Below are 19018 nucleotides of genomic sequence, written 5' to 3'. Positions count from 1 at the left end.
TTTAGAGTTTACTATTTATTTGGTCAATGGTGGAATCCTAGTCTTGGTATTTTTCTCCAAAAATTTGAATTATTTTATTTAGTTGCCTGTTTAATTTAAATCTATAAAAATTGTTTTCTTCACAAGTCTGATACGAATCCGTTTTACCACTTCAACTACAATCACTTTTGGAATCACACCATTTCAAATAAAAAAAAAAAGGTTTTGGTGGGGCAACGAAGAAAGGAAAAAAGGTTTTTACCCCAAAACCTGGCCAAGTCTTTGTAAACCAATACAAAAAGGAGGTTCAGGTTTCAAGGATGCTAGGAAGTTTAATCTAGAAATGCATGCTAAAATAGCATGGAGACTAATACAAGAACCTGATGCTCTTTGGGTAAAAACAATGGGATCTAAATATTTTAGGAAATCCTCTGCTCTTAGAGCCAAAGCTAAGACCAATGGATCTTGGACATGGAACTACATTAGTAAAGGTCCAGAACTTATATATAAGTATAGTTTTTGGGAAGTGGGTAATGGTCAAGATATCAATATTTGGAAGGATAAATGGATCCCAGGATTACCAGATATACTAGAGAACATCTGCTCATTTCAATATACACATATCAACTTAGTATCTGAACTGATTGACCAAATTCTTAATACTTGGTATATGGATATCATTAACTCCATCCTACCTGAAGATATAGCTAACAAAATTAGAACTATTCCTCTCTTCAAAGACTCTACGCATACCCCCTTAGAAAAGACTAACTAAGATGGACTTTGACAAAATCAGGAGATTACACAGTAAAATTTTTATATGATAAGTTGAATGAAACCAACACTGAAATAGTTAGCCTAGACCTACCAGAATCCTTTTGGAAAGCTATATGGAACTTATATATATCTCAAAGAATTAAATTATTCTTATGGAAATGTTTGCAAAATGCTTTATCTACTAATGTTAAACTGTATGGGAAGGTAAGGAATGTAGAGTTACAATGTACAATGTGTGGAAATGCAAATGAGACTACTGAACATCTTCTTTTTCACTGTCCTTGTGCCACAGAAGTTTGGAACCTAGCTCTAAATCCAATTTCTCTTAACATAGACACTTCAAGTACCTTCTTATATCTATACCAGAACTGGATCAGGAAACCTAGAAGTGAAATATCTTTAGAACTTATGCTAACAAAGATGTGGTTTATTTGGAAGGAGAGATGCAACAGAGCTTTTGAAAACAAATCAACTTCAGCTAGATCCCTATCTCAAGCAATTCAGGGACACATTTCCTTCTGGTCCAAAAAGGGAAGTCCTCAGAGTACAAAAATTAACCATTGCAAGAATAATTCTGTAAAGACCTGGCAGGCACCTTTAGGAAATAAAATTAAAATAAATTTTGATGCTGCCCGGATTTCTAATAATTTACCTTCAAGTTATGTTATAATCTTAAGAGATAATGCAGGTGACACAGGAGGAGGAAAAGCTGGACAGTCCACATCACAAGACCCACAAGAAGCAGAAGCTATAGGAGTGTATCGGGCAGAAAATTGGGCACAAGAGACTGGATTAGAAAATTTCAGCATAGAAGGAGATTGTGAGAGCCTCTTCAACTACATGAAAGGAAAGAATTCTGACATCTCTTGGCATTGAAAAACATACTTAAATGAAGCAAAAAGACTAGCTCAAAATTATTTAATAACTTTTTAGCTAAGTTCGTCAGACCCCTAAACTTTCCTATTGTGTGGGGCAACAATCCTCCAACTTGTATTGCTCACCAACTAGTAGTAGATAAATCTAATATCAACTTATCCTCATGTGGATCGATATTAGATGGCTCTACTCATTTTATACGTCTTTCTAATGAAATGCCTTATTCACAAAAAAAAAGACTTGGTGCAATACGAGTTAGAACTAACTAAACTCGTATCTATTCTATGTGCGGCGAATTTTTGTCATCCAAGGCTTTATTGCAACCACAGTTTTGTTCTTTATCCACAATTTTTAGAGTCTTAGATAAAGAGTAATCGAGGTTTTCATTTTATTTGTAGAGAGTTATTTTTTCTTTATTACTGTGATAAATAGGAAAAAACAATAGCATCACTTATTAAGATAGGTAAAATAGGTAACCAACTTATCCCAAGAATAGCTCCACTATAAAGTGGAAATACAGAACAATGAAATAAACTTCTCAAATTTTAGATACTCACATAAGGATGTTTAAAAGATGAGAAGACTTAAATTATGTGACGAACTTTCTTATCAGTGCAATGGTGCCATGGAGCTAAGATCCAACTCCAATCCCTTACTTTTAGCAGAAGTTTTTTGTTTACAATTGCTTCTTTTACAACTGTACCAGCTATCCTATTCTTCACTGCCAAGATTACGTACATGAAATCCACGCGTTCCAGTAACATATGCTATCATTGACAGTAACACATGCTATCTTTGATCCAAGTTTTTCGTTCCATTCAGTAAAGCTACTCTTTGCCACAATAATATTTCAGATCATATGGGACTCAACTTAGATATTGACATACTTAGATGATTGGTTGCAAATGTACGCTCCATTTTGTTTGTAGGGACCTTGTAAGATAATGCAGTAACTGCAATTTCCCCACTTGTTAGGCTATCTATAACAATTAATTTACTCTTGCAAAAGTAGCCCTATAAGAAAATAGAAACTGCGGAAGAATAATGAAAATAAACTTATCAAATTTGAGATACTCACATAAATATGTTTCAGCAAAAGATCCAAACAAATTGACTTATGCGTAGATCTCACTTGCAATTGTACTAAGATCCAACTCCAATACCTGAATTTCAGTAGGAAGCTGTTTCCTTTACTATTGCTTCTCTTGTATCCATATTCTTCACTTCCATGACTATTTGGCTACTATCATTAGACACAAATACAACTCTTAACTATCATATTTTTTCTAAAAGAAAAGCAAATAATACAGAACATGAACCTATAGCACCAAAAACTATAGCAGCGATTTGTTCTAATATGAGTTGAGATCATTTCCATGAACAGAAAATACAAAATGTTTCCTCTTTGCATTTTGAATGGACAACAAAACTTGCAACCTGATCCCGATTAAGAATGTAAGAACACGGCTATACAATAGATCGAATTTTAAAATATTAAATATTGCAAAGACTTTATAATAATGTGGATGGGGGTGTCATTAGAAACATGCTAGTAGTAGTACAAACCCTGTTAACCTCCATCAGTGTAGAGACACTACATTGGAGTAAATCCTCTGCTGCCTTCCCCATGGCCACAAACGTAGCAGTTCCAGTTGAGTCTTCCACTTCCATTATAAGTTTCATCCTGTTATTATATTTTTGTCATGGTCTTTTTCGACAATGCTTCATAATTGAAAATCACAGTAGTATTATTAATGATGGATTATTCAACTACCTTGGCGTGGGTTGGAACGATTCTTGACATGTGAAACACCATGAGTTTATAATGCCAAGTTCTGGGAATTATGTGCGGCAATATGGGCAGTACATGACATACCATTTTTCTACAAAACCTTTTATGCGTCCTAATGTGTTGAACATGGTACTGTTCTGGAATGTAGATGTCAGCGTACTTGGTGGTATATGTGGCAGATACGGTGCAATCCCCTGCAGTAATGACAATATGTGTTAGTCCAAATCATTTGCTTGGAACTCAACACTGGATGAGCAACCATATTAACAGTTCGATAGATAATGGGATACCTTGATAATTCTTCACAAAAGTGGAGCATGCGGCTATCAATACTGGCCCTGGGTTGGATTCAGCATCTACTGGGTCATTAGATCTGATTAGCAGCAGAACCCAAAGGTTAATCTTCAAAGTGGACCATAACACAGGAAATAACATTTTGTGTATGTGCATTAGAGAATCAGATCGAGCACAAAGATATTAAGGACAAATAATGTATACATGAGGTTCTCAATTATGAATTCCTGCATTCGGCAAGGCTGACCACCACCGGGCCTCGATATTCATGATGGTTTTTACAAAGCTAGCCGAATCTAAATTCACAAAGTTAATAAGGTGAACAAATAGTTGTGGTGAATAACACTGTAAGAAACATATATGTAAAAAAACTGACCTGTAATATACATTTGTTGTGAATCTTTGATTCAAGGTCTTCAAACTCAGTGAAACTGAATTTGTTTGGCACATTTTGTCGAATATAACAAATACAATTTTATTGTACAAATTTTTGGATATTTTTAGATATTGGGTCTCAAACCCACTGCAGTAGTACAATGTAACTTACCTTTAGAGCTAAGGAAAATGGCGAGGGAAGAAGATAAACCAAATATATTAACCAATCACATATAGACGAAAAAGAACCGTAAGTGATCACATGCAGTATCCGGTAGGGAGCAAATGCTGAAGAGAGGAAGAAGAGAACACCTACTTAATTATGCGAGTGGTGGAACCGAAATGGTTTTCCATTCAGCTGAGACATTATATATTGGGAATCCATTAAAGGGAAAGATGAGCGTTTTAATCAAACGCCCAAATAAATCAATGACAGACAGATGAGAGGATTAATCATTTCATGGGGTTTGAGAGAAATCTACATATGGGTTTGAGATTCAGGGCCATTACTGAATTGAGAAAAGGAAATTAGGAATAATCAATTTAGAAAGGTGGAGAAAAAATTTAATACGAATCAAAAACGACTTTGGCATTGAAAAATGAAAATGACTCTAGGGATTCAGTTAATAAGTGCAACCACGACCTAGACCGGGAGAGAGGTGAGTAAAAATACTTGTTTGCCGTTGAATCTGGATCGTTATTTGTCTTTCATTTGTCTCCAAAATGTTATCCAGCCATTGAACTCTCAAAAATCTACGTTGTTTTGTATTATAAATATGTACTATCAATACATATTAATATGTAGTATCAATATATAACATAATACATATTAATATGTAATATCAATACATAACAGTATCAATACATAACATATTAATATGTAGTATTAATACATAATATAACACATATTGGTATGTAGTAAAGCTAATGGAGAGCATAAAAGAGGGTTTTACATAGTAAATAATTGCAAACCTTTTTTAGACTAGCGAGTAAATAATTTCTCCCGCTGGACTAGCCATTAACCCGGGTCGGATTTAGTGGACTAAACAACAAAGTTCTCGATTAGAGATACAACAAACCAAATGACAGCATGGATTTCTCCATAACTCAATGTTTTTCCTCTGGGGGTTCACAAAGAAAATATTGATCTTCTCATAGTAAATGTTTGGAAAACTATCAGTAGTTTATTTTAATCGAAACATCTTTTAAAAGAGATGAACCGTACTTTCTTATCTTTAATTCCTAAAGTCAGTAATACCTCAACCCCTTATGAGAAGATCAGTTTCCTTATGCATTGCTAATTACAAGATCAGTTTCCTTATGTAAATAGTATGAAATCACTTTAAAACAAAAAATTAACCCTTCTTTTATTGTGAATCACATTTCATTGAATAAGGACTAAGACTCAGGGTGAGTCTAAATTACAACACTAGTAGAATCATCTAATATGGAGGTCTGAGAAAAGGCCCTCCTGAAATGACGAGGATACCAATAGTACACCACAATCTTTTCGTATCAACCTATATAAGACACACCTTGCATGATCTACTATAAACAGATACTGTCAAGAAGATAGCAACCACAAGATGTACACTTGGTATATAGTGCAAGTTCAAACTGAACCAACTATAGGATTAAACCAAGTATTTGATTAACGTACAGTGCAATTAATTTATTATAACTTAAACAATAATCATAATACGGGAAGTAAAGAAAACCATATAACAAAATTTTGTTAACGAGGAAACCGCAAATGCAGAAAAACCCCGGGACTTGGTCTAGTTTTGAATACTCTCATAATTAAGACACTATATAAAGACTACTGCCAACTTCGTATAGTTGAGACCAAGTAAACTAACTCCGAGTTACCTAGTTTCTTCAGTATCCCTGCGTCTACTACCAATCTGGTCAATGCACGTGAATCCTAAGATACAGTCCACTATCTTAAGTTGCTTCAGCCGCTGTAAAGACTTCTAGCATTCAACTCATTTGAATCGTATTCCGAAACGGTACAGGATTAATCCTTATCCGGTAACCGCTCTATCAATCTCAAGAACTAAATCCGAGATATATGTTGAGTTATACAAAGGCCCTTCTATTTAAATAATATAAACACATTTATATTGGTTTAGATCAACCAGGATCAAGATTATTGAGATAATCAAATCTTAATTTACAACCTATCAGATTCGGATTCTAAAGAGAACCACCAAATGATTGATCGTCGATCTACACAACAAGTTGCACAAGTCTATCTAAGATAAAATAACTTCTTGGATCCTAGTCAATCAAGTGTGCACAAAGTATAATCACAAAGATCAAAATACCAGTAAGAAAATCTTATTGTCTTCAAATTTTCGGTCTTCAATGTACCTGCACAAATAACTTGATTCTCGGTGATCAATCACGCACAAAATGGAGTTTGTTCACAATGGATGATCACAAGCCTATCTTCGGATCTAAAAACAGATCTGAACTGAGACGATCCTTGATCTAGTTCGAGTGACCTTTTACAAAAAGAGAAGAATCACAATGTAAACTAAGTGTAATCAAGGTTCAACAACCGTTAGTAAATCAAATCAATAATCGAAAACCAAAATAACTATATGATTCGAGTTTCCCACCAACTGTACTTCTAGACGCTTCTTGATCCCAAAGAAATCTTTAGTTGAAGCGGACGTAAGAGATTTGGCCTAATTAGGTTATTATCCTCTCCAGGTGAGTATTACAAATAATACTGCTAGTCGTCTTGCCATACTGACTACAAATGAAGTGCGTGTGATCTGGAATAAGTTTGTTAGAAGAACAAACTTTACTATTTATGTACCAAGGTATATTGGACACAAAGGAATTTCCTAATCTGAAAATATCAAAAGATATGCAATGAATACCAATTTTCGTTTTTGTTTAATTCCAAATAATATTCCGAAATCTCTTATGGATGAAAACTAAATATTAGCTACACACAAGTATACTTTACTAATATATATTCTAAACATATTCTTTACTTACTAGGAAAGTAAAAACATATGAATTCGAAAATCAAATAAAATATTCTCGAATAATTCGGTTTGGGATCTCACCTTCAATATCAAGGAATATATGTGAACAATAAATATATACGATTTTAATACGTGCTCAAATACACATAATATCGAAATTGTGAACTTTCCTAAATGTAAACTCACATGCCGAAGTCTATGTAAAACCGAAAGTATATACAAAAACCGGAAATACAATTTGCTAGGGATCGGTCCTGTATAATCTCCAAGTAGGGATTGGTCATCATAAAGATCCCTAAGTAGGGATAGGTCCAGCAAAACATCCATGGGATTCCTTTCAACTACGAAACAAGTTCGCAAGTCTACTTACTAAACTCATGCAGTTAAACATAGTTTTCTAGGCATGGAATCAACCCAGAGTTCAACACATAATCTAGTAACGAATTACAAAGATAGTGTTACGACGCATATACAAATTTGAAAGGATAAAATGTTATGCTTCGTATTCTTATAGTACAAAGTCGTAATCACAACTTGTATTTTTTTTCCTTGACACTTTGATCATACTATGATGATCAAGTCATCACTACTAGAGTTATATATATGTAACCTCATATGTTATGTTTTTAATATAAACGACTTGAAAGAAACGTAGATTGAAATGGAAACAAGTCAAGTTTGTATTACTAGTCTCGAATAAAAGGATGATGTGTTCGTTAATGTCGATATGTCTTCAGGTTCCTCAGGATAACATGAGTTTGTCTCAATATTTCTAGACTTCCTAGTCGAACCTAAGGAAGTTGACTCTAGTAATTTAATCAAGCAGCCACAGGTTTTGGAATTAAAATATTAAAACCAAGCTTTACATACCAACGCTTGGTAGGTTCAAACGAGAGATGCTTTAACAATATTCCTCTTTGTTAATTTAGTGACAAAACTCAAACGGGACACCAAAACTATGACTGAACAGAATCGATAAGAAAATCAAACAACATAAGAGAAAAGAAAGGAAAAAATGGCAAGGATCCAACCACATCTATTAAGAAAGACAAAAAATCATGGCCTAAAACCACTGGGCTTTAGTTACTGACTGAAAACTATCAGAAACATCCTCCCCTTCCTCTCAATCATCCCATCAGGCTAAGAATTTACTATAGAGAGAAGATTACTCAGAAGTCATGGAAATCACCAGAGCAAGGAGAGAGAAAAAGAGTTGTTGGGGTTTTAGGTACTGGCATACACGAGAAATTATTATTATTGATAATGAGTTGGTGCATACCATGAAAAGGTAAAGGGGAAAAAATAAGATGGAAGTCACGGGCCTTAAATTTGATACGTCTAAGGTCTTTGAAAAAATTGAATGGCCTTTTTTAAATGATGTCCTCACTCTTTCAGTTTTTCTAACCATTGTTGTGATCTTATCCACCGATGCGTTAGTACTACCAACATCTCTATTATGCTTAATAGTTCTCCATATAAATCTTCTGGACCAACTAGGGGTCTCAAACAAGGGGATTCCATGTCTCCATACCTTTTTATAATTTCTATGTTTATGGAGTCTTTCTCAAGATATCTATCTCATGTTGAGAATAAGCATCTTATTCACGGCCTCAAGTCACTAAAGAGGCTCCTAGCATTATTGTCCAGTATGATGATTTTTACGACAGAGATGTTAATATAGTGGGTATTGGGCTTGTGATGTATGGATATTGCAGATACCTACATAGGAAGCAAAAATCATTCCATGAGGAAGAGGAAGCGGGAGAGAGCTTCGTTTTACTTGAAGCTGAAAAATGGGTGCATTTACTTAACAAGCACAAAGTAGATTATTTAAATTCAAATAATAACCAGTTGTAATGGTATAATAGTACTATTTTAGATGACTGTCAATTTTTATTTAATGGGTTTAGTTATGACAATGTTGAATTTATATAAAAAACTTCACCTCCGTGGCGGCTGATATCGCAGCAAAGTACTGCAGAAGAACTAGAAACCTGGATGGAGGGTCGGATATATTCCCAAGTTTTCTCGATGCTTGATCGTATTTCTCAGTTTCTTCATTGAATTATTTTTCCTAACAAACAATAATAATTTAAAGCCGAAGAAAATATAATATTTGAAATGGCGCTCAGCGTGAGAGAAACCACACTTTAGATTGGATTCCAAGCTATCTTCTCATAGAACTCTGTACGCGGTACAGGATGTACAAGGTACAGATAAAGAAAGGTATAGAAACTTGTTCCAGAAAGCAGAACACAGTTTTCCACAAGATAACAACTAAGTCTGTCAGTTGAGAACATACTGATTATATTTTTTCAATGTCGTTGTGATAGTGGTAAAAAGATTCGTTTCAGACTTGTGAAGGAAATGGAATTTTTAGATTTAATAAAAATATATATATAAAAATATTAACAATGGGCGAGAGGTACTGGGACTAAGGATTTGGCCGAATTCACTACACAGGGTTCATTCATATATTCTTTGACAAATAAAACTCAATAAAATTAACATAGACTCTGATTTTGCCAAGATAGATTCTCAAAACATCGATTGTAAGTCCTAAGCATGATGTATCAAAACACCTAAGCTAAGCATACATCATCAAATTAAATAACAACCAATTAATTCAAATCATATTTCAATTTTAGATTAATGCAAAAGTCATAAAAAAGAATAAAATAAATTTATCCGTGTATGAAATTCACCCTCCTTCGTCGTCCCAGTGTTGGGTTTTAGCTCATCATGATAAAAACACGCTCAAAATATTTATTTATTGCTCAAATGGTGTTTACAATGAAGAGAAGAAGAGAAAATGGTGTAAAATTGTAATCTGCGACGCACAAAAAGCGTCACAGAATGAACGATAAAAAACAAGTGATGCTGCTGTTTAGACTGCACTGCAACCCACGACTGTGCGTCCTAGACACTGTTGATAAATCACTGTCCTTGCGAGTCTGTTCTTCGTGTTCTTGGTGTTCTTCATCATCAGCAGCAGCAGAAACAGAGTTTCATCAACTCTTGATTTCTGCTTCTCTGGACCTTCTCTCGACCCCAAACTCTCGACACCCCCTCTAGGACTCCCAGGGAACCTATTTAAACCAAAAACACGCGTTGAATCTCCTCCATTAATCCCAAATAATCTTCTTTTACTCGGGATATTTTCTTTCCTTTTTCAAAGAAATACGTGATTTTCTTTCATTTAATTCCTCTTCCGCGCTTCTGTTGATGTGGAACACACTCCAAACAAGTTTCTACAGCATCCCAACTCCATCCAAACACGTACAAACACGCTGAATCCCGTGAACAACTCTTCCCTGCACGTATTCCCCTTTTTCCAGCTCGTGGATTTCCTAGCTAATTCAAGCCAATTATGGTCGAACCAAACACCCATACTATCTTTATTATGATATATCACATCTTTCCACAAAGTTTCAGCGATTGAATCGCACAAAATCACGTCCAAATGTCCGATCAAACTTCTGCCAGTTGCATGCATCATTTTTCCCGCCTTTTTCTGATTTCAAATTTTGGAAGAAAGGGACCTCCCCTTTATCCATTCCTGGGGTCCCTTTAGAAATTGGGGCGGAAATAGTAATTTTTCTGGGTTTTTTTAACAACTCCTCCGGGTGCTTTTAGCGTATTTATGGGGTGCCTTTAACACTTTATCCTGGGGTGTAAAACACCACTTTTTAAGCCCATTTCGCCGCAAGGGCTTATTTCTCTAAAATTTCCTACAAAGACATAAAATAACACAATAAATACAAAATCGAGCACTAACAATACATACAATTGAGACATATTAGACACATAAATGTGTCTATCAACACCCCCAAACTTATTATTTGCTAGTCCTCGAGCAAAACTAATATGGAAAATAAAATCCTAACTCACTAGGTTTCCCTAGTGACCGAGTTAATCTCGGGAGGGTTTACCAGAGGTGTACCCACAAAACCAATACTCCAGACCCTATCTATCTATGCAGAACCTTGGAAGGCACCAAAGAATCTCCTTGGTTGGCATACAATCATTGACTATAGGAGGAAGTACCCTGATGCGAAATTCCAATTGATGTACACGAGTTTGCACTCAAGCATACTAAAATTCATATAAAGTGACAGAGCTCTACTCAGATAGTTGCACTATGGACATCATATTCGGAGTCAAACTAATCATATGGATAGAAAAAGGAGATGGAAATAGAAAAATGTAGATGGTTTTGATGTTAACCAAATGATCGATGTTTCACATATCAGTCTGAAGGCCACTGCCAGAATGAACCTATCCTAATGGACTGAGATACCGGTCTGACTAATATCAACACAACTGGCATATACAAGGGAACCAGTGGTCAATAACTTAAATCTAGATCAACAAACTGGCAAATACAAGGGAACCAGCAGTTGACTACACAGAACAATAACCATTTTTTTTAACTTAACGACATGAATAGATCTTTTTGATCCAAGCGCATGCTTCTTGTCAGCAGATTACACGATAGTCCCACGGGTCCTGCATTCCACGCTTGCTTAGGCGACGGAAACAGGGAGTACACACGCATATTTCTATCCAAGTGTTAATACTTATTCCGATTGGTCTAACTGGTCCGATCTTTTTTTTTTTAGTAACTCGGTCACTCTAATTCACCCTAGCAGTGGTAACAACTTGAATCGTGTGCCCCACCTAATCACTTAGAGAAACATAGTTTAAAAAGAAAAAAAAAGAAATGAAAAGGACTCAACGAGATATGGTGCAACTATCATGTTATTTCTAACACCTTAAGTGAAGGGACTTTCTGAGAGTTAAAGGTAAGGCACTAGGAAGGTGATAATCACCCCCAAACTTAGAGTTTTCAGTGTCTCTAGATAGACTAGTTACAATCTCCCTAATTTCTAGATCATTGGAATCCTGAAAATAGTCAATTGCTCCTTCGAGGTTATACTCAAGCGACGCATCCTTACTCATATTTAATAGCTCTACGAGTTCATTTTCTTCGTCTAAGACTATTGTTTCTAAGTCGCTAGACTCTAAAACAGCATTTTCGGAATAAACTCGTTCCTCTAAAGCATTATCGGCTTCGTAATCAAAAGGAAAAACTACATCGTCTAAAACGGTGGTATCCCTAATCAAATCCTCGTCCTTTTGAATAGGTGAATAATCATAAAAAATATTTGGATTTGAATTAGAATCATTATAAAGCTCAATTGGATTAATAGATTCCTGATCACTATGCCTACACATTTCAGATTCTTCATTACTACTATCCTCATCATAATAATACGAAGATGATTGAACCTTATCTAAATAAGTAGTGTCTTTTATTCTAACCTCGTCCTCTAAATTAGGAAAATATTCACTATTGATATCAAGGGTAGAATTAGAAACACTATTTTGGAAATTTAGATCATTTCGAGCAGCATTAGCTAACTGTTCATTTTCTGCTTCTAGACGTGCCTGAATTTCACTGAGCATAACACTTATACGTTCACTACTCTCGTTTATCATCTCAGAATATCGTGTACACTCTTATTTTGAACTATTTATTGCAAATAAACGTTTATACGTCCTTTCAATCCGTTGTTGGGTCTCTTCTAGAGATGGAACAGGTTCAGAAATATCATAATCAGAACTAGTTTCCAAAAACGAGTAACCAGTACTACAGTGTTCCTGATTTTCTTGCTCGTAAGACCAATTCGCGTGTGGATAGTAATTGGGCTCACCATGGTATGAACCATAACCTTGAAAAGTTTGGCGTTCCCAACTACTATTCCCACCATGGTCATAAAAGGGATGATGTCCATATTCAAATTCAGGTCGATACTCATTGTATTGGCTTCTATCATACCAGTTCGACATTCTTAATTGCAAGAGAATTCTACACAATCACAAACAAGGCTGACTCGACCAAATCAAACCTATAGAATCTAGCAAACAAAAAGCATGATGGCTCCACTTAGATTGTTTTCTAGACCAGCTTATATTCCTTCGAAAATGAATTCGTTACAATTTGAGAACACCCTTCTGGAATCAATGCGAGCTAATGTAAGTTGAATCGAGGCGAGGGAAGCTCAGTGGAGCTTTGATACCCAAAGCCTCACCGGTATTACAAGGCGGCGCAGTCACGCATTCAACTTACAGAAACCATCAAGAACTTTGAAGTATGCTTAAAAGAGTAACCAATATTTTTCGAAAGATTTTCCTACCAAGCTCGTTACCCTATCGGTCTCGTTCTAATCAAATTTTAAGCTTGGGTTCGCGTTAGGTTTCGTTTACCTAAGGCGGGCAAGAAGGGAGCGGTGATGAAATCTGAACCCTTATCTTGTATTGGCCAGGCCTTGCCCTTTACTAGGAATTTAAAAACAGTCCAAATTCGTCCTCAATCAATGAATCACCTTAAGGAATACAGTAACTCGCTTACAGGAGATTCGCGAGTGTTTCGATGGACTTACCTCCCGTACCAGACGGGGGATGAACCGTTGAAGTCGACTCGGGCCACGACTTCTATGTCATGTACGAACCCGAGGGGCCGAGACGATATAGTAATCATCGTCCTTCCCTGCACACAGTTTATATATAATTTTTTTTTTTTATATATAACCCTTCCGTAGGGTTTAAAATTAAAATAAATTGTCCAAAGTCCAGTCCAATGAAAAGAAATACAAAAAATACTAATAATAATTACAAAAAAATAAAAAATAAGATGGAAAGTCTCTTAAAAAAAGAATAAATAAAATAAATCTCTCTCCTTTTTTGTTTTTTTTTCTCTCTTTTTTTCTTTATTTTTTTGCTTTGTCTTTTTTCCTTCTCTTTTAGCTTTAAGCTTTGATTCCAAGGTCTTTAGTATCCAACTTCAAACCTGTAATACAAAGACACAACCAAAGAGACGTAAAAAGAACAAATGGAATAATAAGAAAAACCTAAAAATTCTACCTAAGCACAAATCCGCGTCGGCGGCGCCAAAATGATTGAAATTTTTTGATGGGGTTGTAGTAAATAGTGATAAAAAGATTCGTTTCAGACTTGTGAAGGAAATGGAATTTTTAGATTTAATAAAAATATATATACAAAAATATTAACAATGGGCGAGAGGTATTGGGACTAAGGATTTGGCCGAATTCACTACACAGGGTTCATTCATATATTCTTTGACAAATAAAACTCAATAAAATTAACATAGACTCTGATTTTGCCAAGATAGATTCTCAAAACATCGATTGTAAGTCCTAAGCATGATGTATCAAAACACCTAAGCTAAGCATACATCATCAAATTAAATAACAACCAATTAATTCAAATCATATTTCAATTTTAGATTAATGCAAAAGTCATAAAAAAGAATAAAATAAATTTACCCGTGTATGAAATTCACCCTCCTTCGTCGTCCCAGTGTTGGGTTTTAGCTCATCATGATAAAAACACGCTCAAAATATTTATTTATTGCTCAAATGGTGTTTACAATGAAGAGAAGAAGAGAAAATGGTGTAAAACTGTAATCTGCGACGCACAAAAAGCGTCACAGAATGAACGATAAAAAACAAGTGCTGCTGCTGTTTAGACTGCACTGCGACCCACGGCTGTGCGTCTTAGACACTGTTGATAAACCACCGTCCTTACGAGTCCGTTCTTCGTGTTCTTGGTGTTCTTCATCATCAGCAGCAGCAGAAACAGAGTTTCATCAACTCTTGATTTCTGCTTCTCTGGACCTTCTCTCGACCCCAAACTCTCGACACCCCCTCTAGGACTCCCAGGGAACCTATTTAAACCAAAAACACGCGTTGAATCTCCTCCATTAATCCCAAATAATCTTCTTTTACTCGGGATATTTTCTTTCCTTTTTCAAAGAAATACGGGATTTTCTTTCCTTTAATTCCTCTTCCGCGCTTCTGTTGATGTGGAACACACACCAAACAAGTTTCTACAGCATCCCAACTCCATCCAAACACGTACAAACACGCTGAATCCCGTGAACAACTCTTCCCTGCACGTATTCCCCTTTTTCCAGCTCGTGGATTTCCTAGCCAATTCAAGCCAATTATGGTCGAACCAAACACCCATACCATCTTTATTATGATATATCACATCTTTCCACAAAGTTTCAGCGATTGAATCGCACAAAATCACGTCCAAATTTCCGGTCAAACTTCTGCCAGTTGCATGCATCATTTTTCCCGCCTTTTTCTGATTTCAAATTTTGGAAGAAAGGGACCTCCCCTTTATCCATTCCTGGGGTCCCTTTAGCAATTGGGGCGGAAATAGTAATTTTTCTGGGTGTTTTTAACAACTCCTCCGGGTGCTTTTAGCGTATTTCTGGGGTGCCTTTAACACTTTATCCTGGGGTGTAAAACACCATTTTTTAAGCTCATTTCGCCGCAAGGGATTATTTCTCTAAAATTTCCTACAAAGACATAAAATAACACAATAAATACAAAATCGAGCACTAACAATACATACAATTGAGACATATTAGACACATAAATGTGTCTATCACATACCCCTTTTGTTGACATTCATAAGAAGTGTAATGTTGACTGTGTGTCCTTTCCTATCCTGTTTTGGTAAGCCTCCCTTTTAATAGTCGTACATGTGTCCTTTCCTATCCTGTTTTGGTAAGCCTCCCTTTTAATAGTCGTACATGTGTCCTTACTGTCTTTCTTTATAAGCTTCCTTCTTCTTTACCGTGCACGTGTATTCCACTAAAGGGGAAGTACTACTTCACAGTCCTTCCCAGGATAAGGGGACATCTCTCATGTCCTCCTTAGTGAGTGATAGACGCATTTATATGTCTATTTTAATCTCAATTTTCTATATTGTTGGTACACATTTTTTTATTTATTTTGGTATTTTATGTTTTTGTAGGTATTTTTGGAGAAATAAACTTTTGCGGAAAAATTGGCTAGAAAAGTGATGTTTGCACCCGCGGGAGAAAATACTAGAGGCACCCCTGAGTAGTGTTATTGGCACCCAAGAAGAATCACTAAAAGCACCAGAATTGATAAGGGGCACCTCAACTGATAATGGGCGTTCATATGCTATTCGCATCCCAACAGTAGATTAGGGGGAACCCATCTTCTTCACGATTTGAAATGGAATTTTGGCGGGAAAGGTTTTTGTAGCGAGAACAGTTTAGTGCTTGATTCTTAAGCGATTTTGAAGGAGATTCAATCGCCAAATAAGGTTGGACTGGACTTGATTTAGCTAAACATGGTTGGTATGATTGTTTGGATGGACTAGATTGGGCTTTATCATTGGATTCTCGATAAACAGAGAGAAGAACAAAATTCACCGGCGAACTTTCTATTTTGGTTTTGGACGAGATTTAATCGAGTTCTCATGTGCAGATTGGATTGGTATTGAGTGCTTATGCTTAAATAGGGAAGGTAATTGATTCGATCACGTAAAAAAGGAAGGATTTGATTGATTCCCGAATATTAGGGAAGTAAAAGATATCGGGATTCTATTTTGGGAAGTACGTGCGGAAGAAGAGAAGAAAGAAATCTTCAGGATCTCGGTAATATCCTGTTAACATACGGTTTGGATTGAAGACTCTGTTTTAAAGCGTGAAGATTTCAGTGACGTGCAGAGAATAAAAAGGAGAAAGATTCTCGGAGATATGCACCTGTGATGTATAAAGGGAGGAGGGTGAGGTAACAAAAGGGTTGACGAGTAGTTTTGAAAGTTGGGTCGAGCTCAGAGTCGAAGAACAAGAAGTGCAGGCGAGTTCTGCAAGTTTCAGAAGGAAGAAGGCGAAGAAGAACAGTTGACGCAGAAGGACAGTCGTATATTCAACAGCAGAAGTATAGTATCGTTGTTCCCTTAGTTGCAAAAGTCTTTCAGCGACTATACTCAGCCTCTATGCAAAAAGGCTTTATGTAACTGTTTTATTCTATTCTCAAATTATTCTTCAATAAAACACATTTTTGAGCCATGAATCAATCTTTTGACTGTGTTTTGAGCATGAAGAGCTAGACCCCATCACTGGGATGACGGAGGAAGCCAATTCTCATCATTGTGGTAACTTTATTTAATTCTTTTTTTATGACTTTTGCATTAATATAATTTGAATTATGATTTTAAATTAATTAGTTGTCATTTAGTTTGATGAGTTATGCTTAGATTAAGTGTTTTGATAACTCATGCTTACCATTCACAATTAATGTTTTATAAAATCTACCTTGGCAAAGATTAAGAGTCAATAATTATTGTTTTTGGAGCTATAAAAGTCTAAGAATTAATATTGAACCACATAATAAGAGTTTGGTGAAATCCTGATTCCAGTAATCTGTCAATATTGTCACTGTCCTTTGTTTTATTTACTAGATTAATTTTATAATTGAAGTCTAAAATCAACTTCACAAGTCCGAGAATCAAACCCTTTCTTACCACTGTAAAAGATACATCAGTAAGGACCACTCCAAGAGGTCCTGATGGTCTTTTGACACATCAGTTAGTCCATTGATGCCCACGCTGACGTCATCCTTTGGCATTTTCCAGGTATCTACATTAAGTCCCCTGGTTGTTTGGGCAAGGTGTTAGTCTTCTCAACAGTCTATCATTACGCCATTTTAGCTCCTCTAGCGCTGCGCTCTCCTTTGGAACCTTTCAGCTAGAGACTCGAACGATTCTGACTTGTACGCTTGCTGCAAGTCCCCTGGTTAGTCATAGGCGCTTCTTGCTAAGATCTTGTGAGTCCCATTATCTCCGGACTAGAAATTTATGACTTGTACGCTCGCTAAAATTTGACTAGTTGCCTTTTTGACCCTTTTGAGGCCCTCTTCCTTGCCTTATCCAGGATAAAGTTCCCTTGTTTGAGTCTTATGATTCTCGTATGTTAGATCACTGCTCAGTCGAACTCGCAAGCGTTTCTATCTCAAGCTTGTTTGTCAAGTTTAGTTGATCAAAACTATATACTTGATTTCTAGTCTGCTTATAGTTATGTCTCGGATTAAGATAGAAGTGTGTAGTTGAGCTTGAGACTTCACGGCGTTCACCAATTAAAAAACAATATCTACTGAAGAGCTTGGAGGAACTTCATCAACAAAAGGTATGTGGAGACTAAAACTTATCTATCACTCAGAAGTCTATTTTATTCCATCTTCTAATGAGACTAAGTCTTATAGCTATATATACTTTTACATTATACACATTTGATATTTTGAGCCGAGTTTATCTCGTTTATATATTTCTCGAAATACATATTGGAAGCTTTTAGCTTTAGATACAGTTCATCATCTACTTGACGAGTTTAGTTGTAGACAATTTATTTGTTGGAAATTAAATATTAAGTCAAGATGATCATGTGAAAATTACCTTGAACATCTTACATGATTTGTGTGAGACAATCATTTGATGTTAATTTGGGAAGTTTTATATTGATCGATTAATCATTTGAAAAACTACTTGAAGCTAGTGGTATGTGTAAGTTTACCATTGTTGTCTTCTAAGGATGTTTCAATGATTAAATGAGAGTTTAGAACAACTATCAATGCCTGGATATAATGCAGTATCTTTGTATGCGCACTGTGTAGCTCTAGTTCAGGTCCAAAACTCTTGTTTACGAACTATGTTTGCGAACGGATTTACCTGTGAAAAGGTTCGGAGCTGTTGTTCGCGTACTCTGTTTGCGAATGGATATACAAGGATAAGTCCGGTATTGTTGTTCGTGTACTCTGTTTTCGAACGACACGGCAAGGCCAAAGTCCGAAACTGTTGTTCGTGTACTCTGTTTGCGAACACAATGGTAAGGTTCTAAAATCGGTAAGTATAAAATACATACTCATGAACTCATGTTCGTTTGCGAACTAAAGTCCCTGGAAATTTAATGATATAAGGTTTGTGAACTTGTTTTACAAACCGTGGAATTATGTTCATGAATTGGTTCTTGTATGAGTACTTTGTACAATTACAAACCAAACTGATTTTGTTTCAA

The 19018-nt window shown here is 35.8% G+C and overlaps 1 protein-coding gene and 1 long non-coding RNA gene across 5 annotated transcripts; one reads left to right on the top strand and one right to left on the bottom strand.

The window, feature by feature from the left end:
• Positions 1 to 987: 987 nt before the first annotated feature.
• On the top strand, positions 988 to 1632 carry LOC113305791. The gene has a single exon (XM_026554792.1). The coding sequence runs from the start codon at positions 988 to 990 to the stop codon at positions 1630 to 1632; it is 645 nt and encodes a 214-aa protein (XP_026410577.1).
• A 460-nt stretch (positions 1633 to 2092) lies between these two features.
• On the bottom strand, positions 2093 to 4789 carry LOC113304679. 4 transcript variants are annotated; one of them, XR_003338309.1, is made up of 5 exons: positions 3923 to 4789; positions 3715 to 3797; positions 3407 to 3618; positions 2711 to 3316; positions 2093 to 2585 (listed from the first exon to the last, which is right to left on the bottom strand). It is a non-coding gene; the product is annotated as an uncharacterized LOC113304679 (long non-coding RNA). The 4 variants fall into 4 exon arrangements; XR_003338307.1 differs by having other exon boundaries at positions 2711 to 2875; positions 3199 to 3316; positions 3715 to 4785; XR_003338308.1 differs by having other exon boundaries at positions 2711 to 2872; positions 3199 to 3316; positions 3715 to 4785.
• Between the last annotated feature and the right edge of the window lie 14229 nt (positions 4790 to 19018).

Source organism: Papaver somniferum, chromosome 8, assembly GCF_003573695.1.
Source record: "Papaver somniferum cultivar HN1 chromosome 8, ASM357369v1, whole genome shotgun sequence".
Lineage (NCBI taxonomy): Eukaryota > Viridiplantae > Streptophyta > Magnoliopsida > Ranunculales > Papaveraceae > Papaver > Papaver somniferum.
The sequence above is the reverse complement of the archived record's forward strand: the minus strand, read 5'-3'. Positions and strand labels throughout refer to the sequence as shown.

Coding starts and splice junctions, on each gene's coding strand:
- LOC113305791 (XM_026554792.1), top strand. CDS start 988: ATGTGTGGAAATGCAAATGAGACTACTGAACATCTTCTTTTTCACTGT.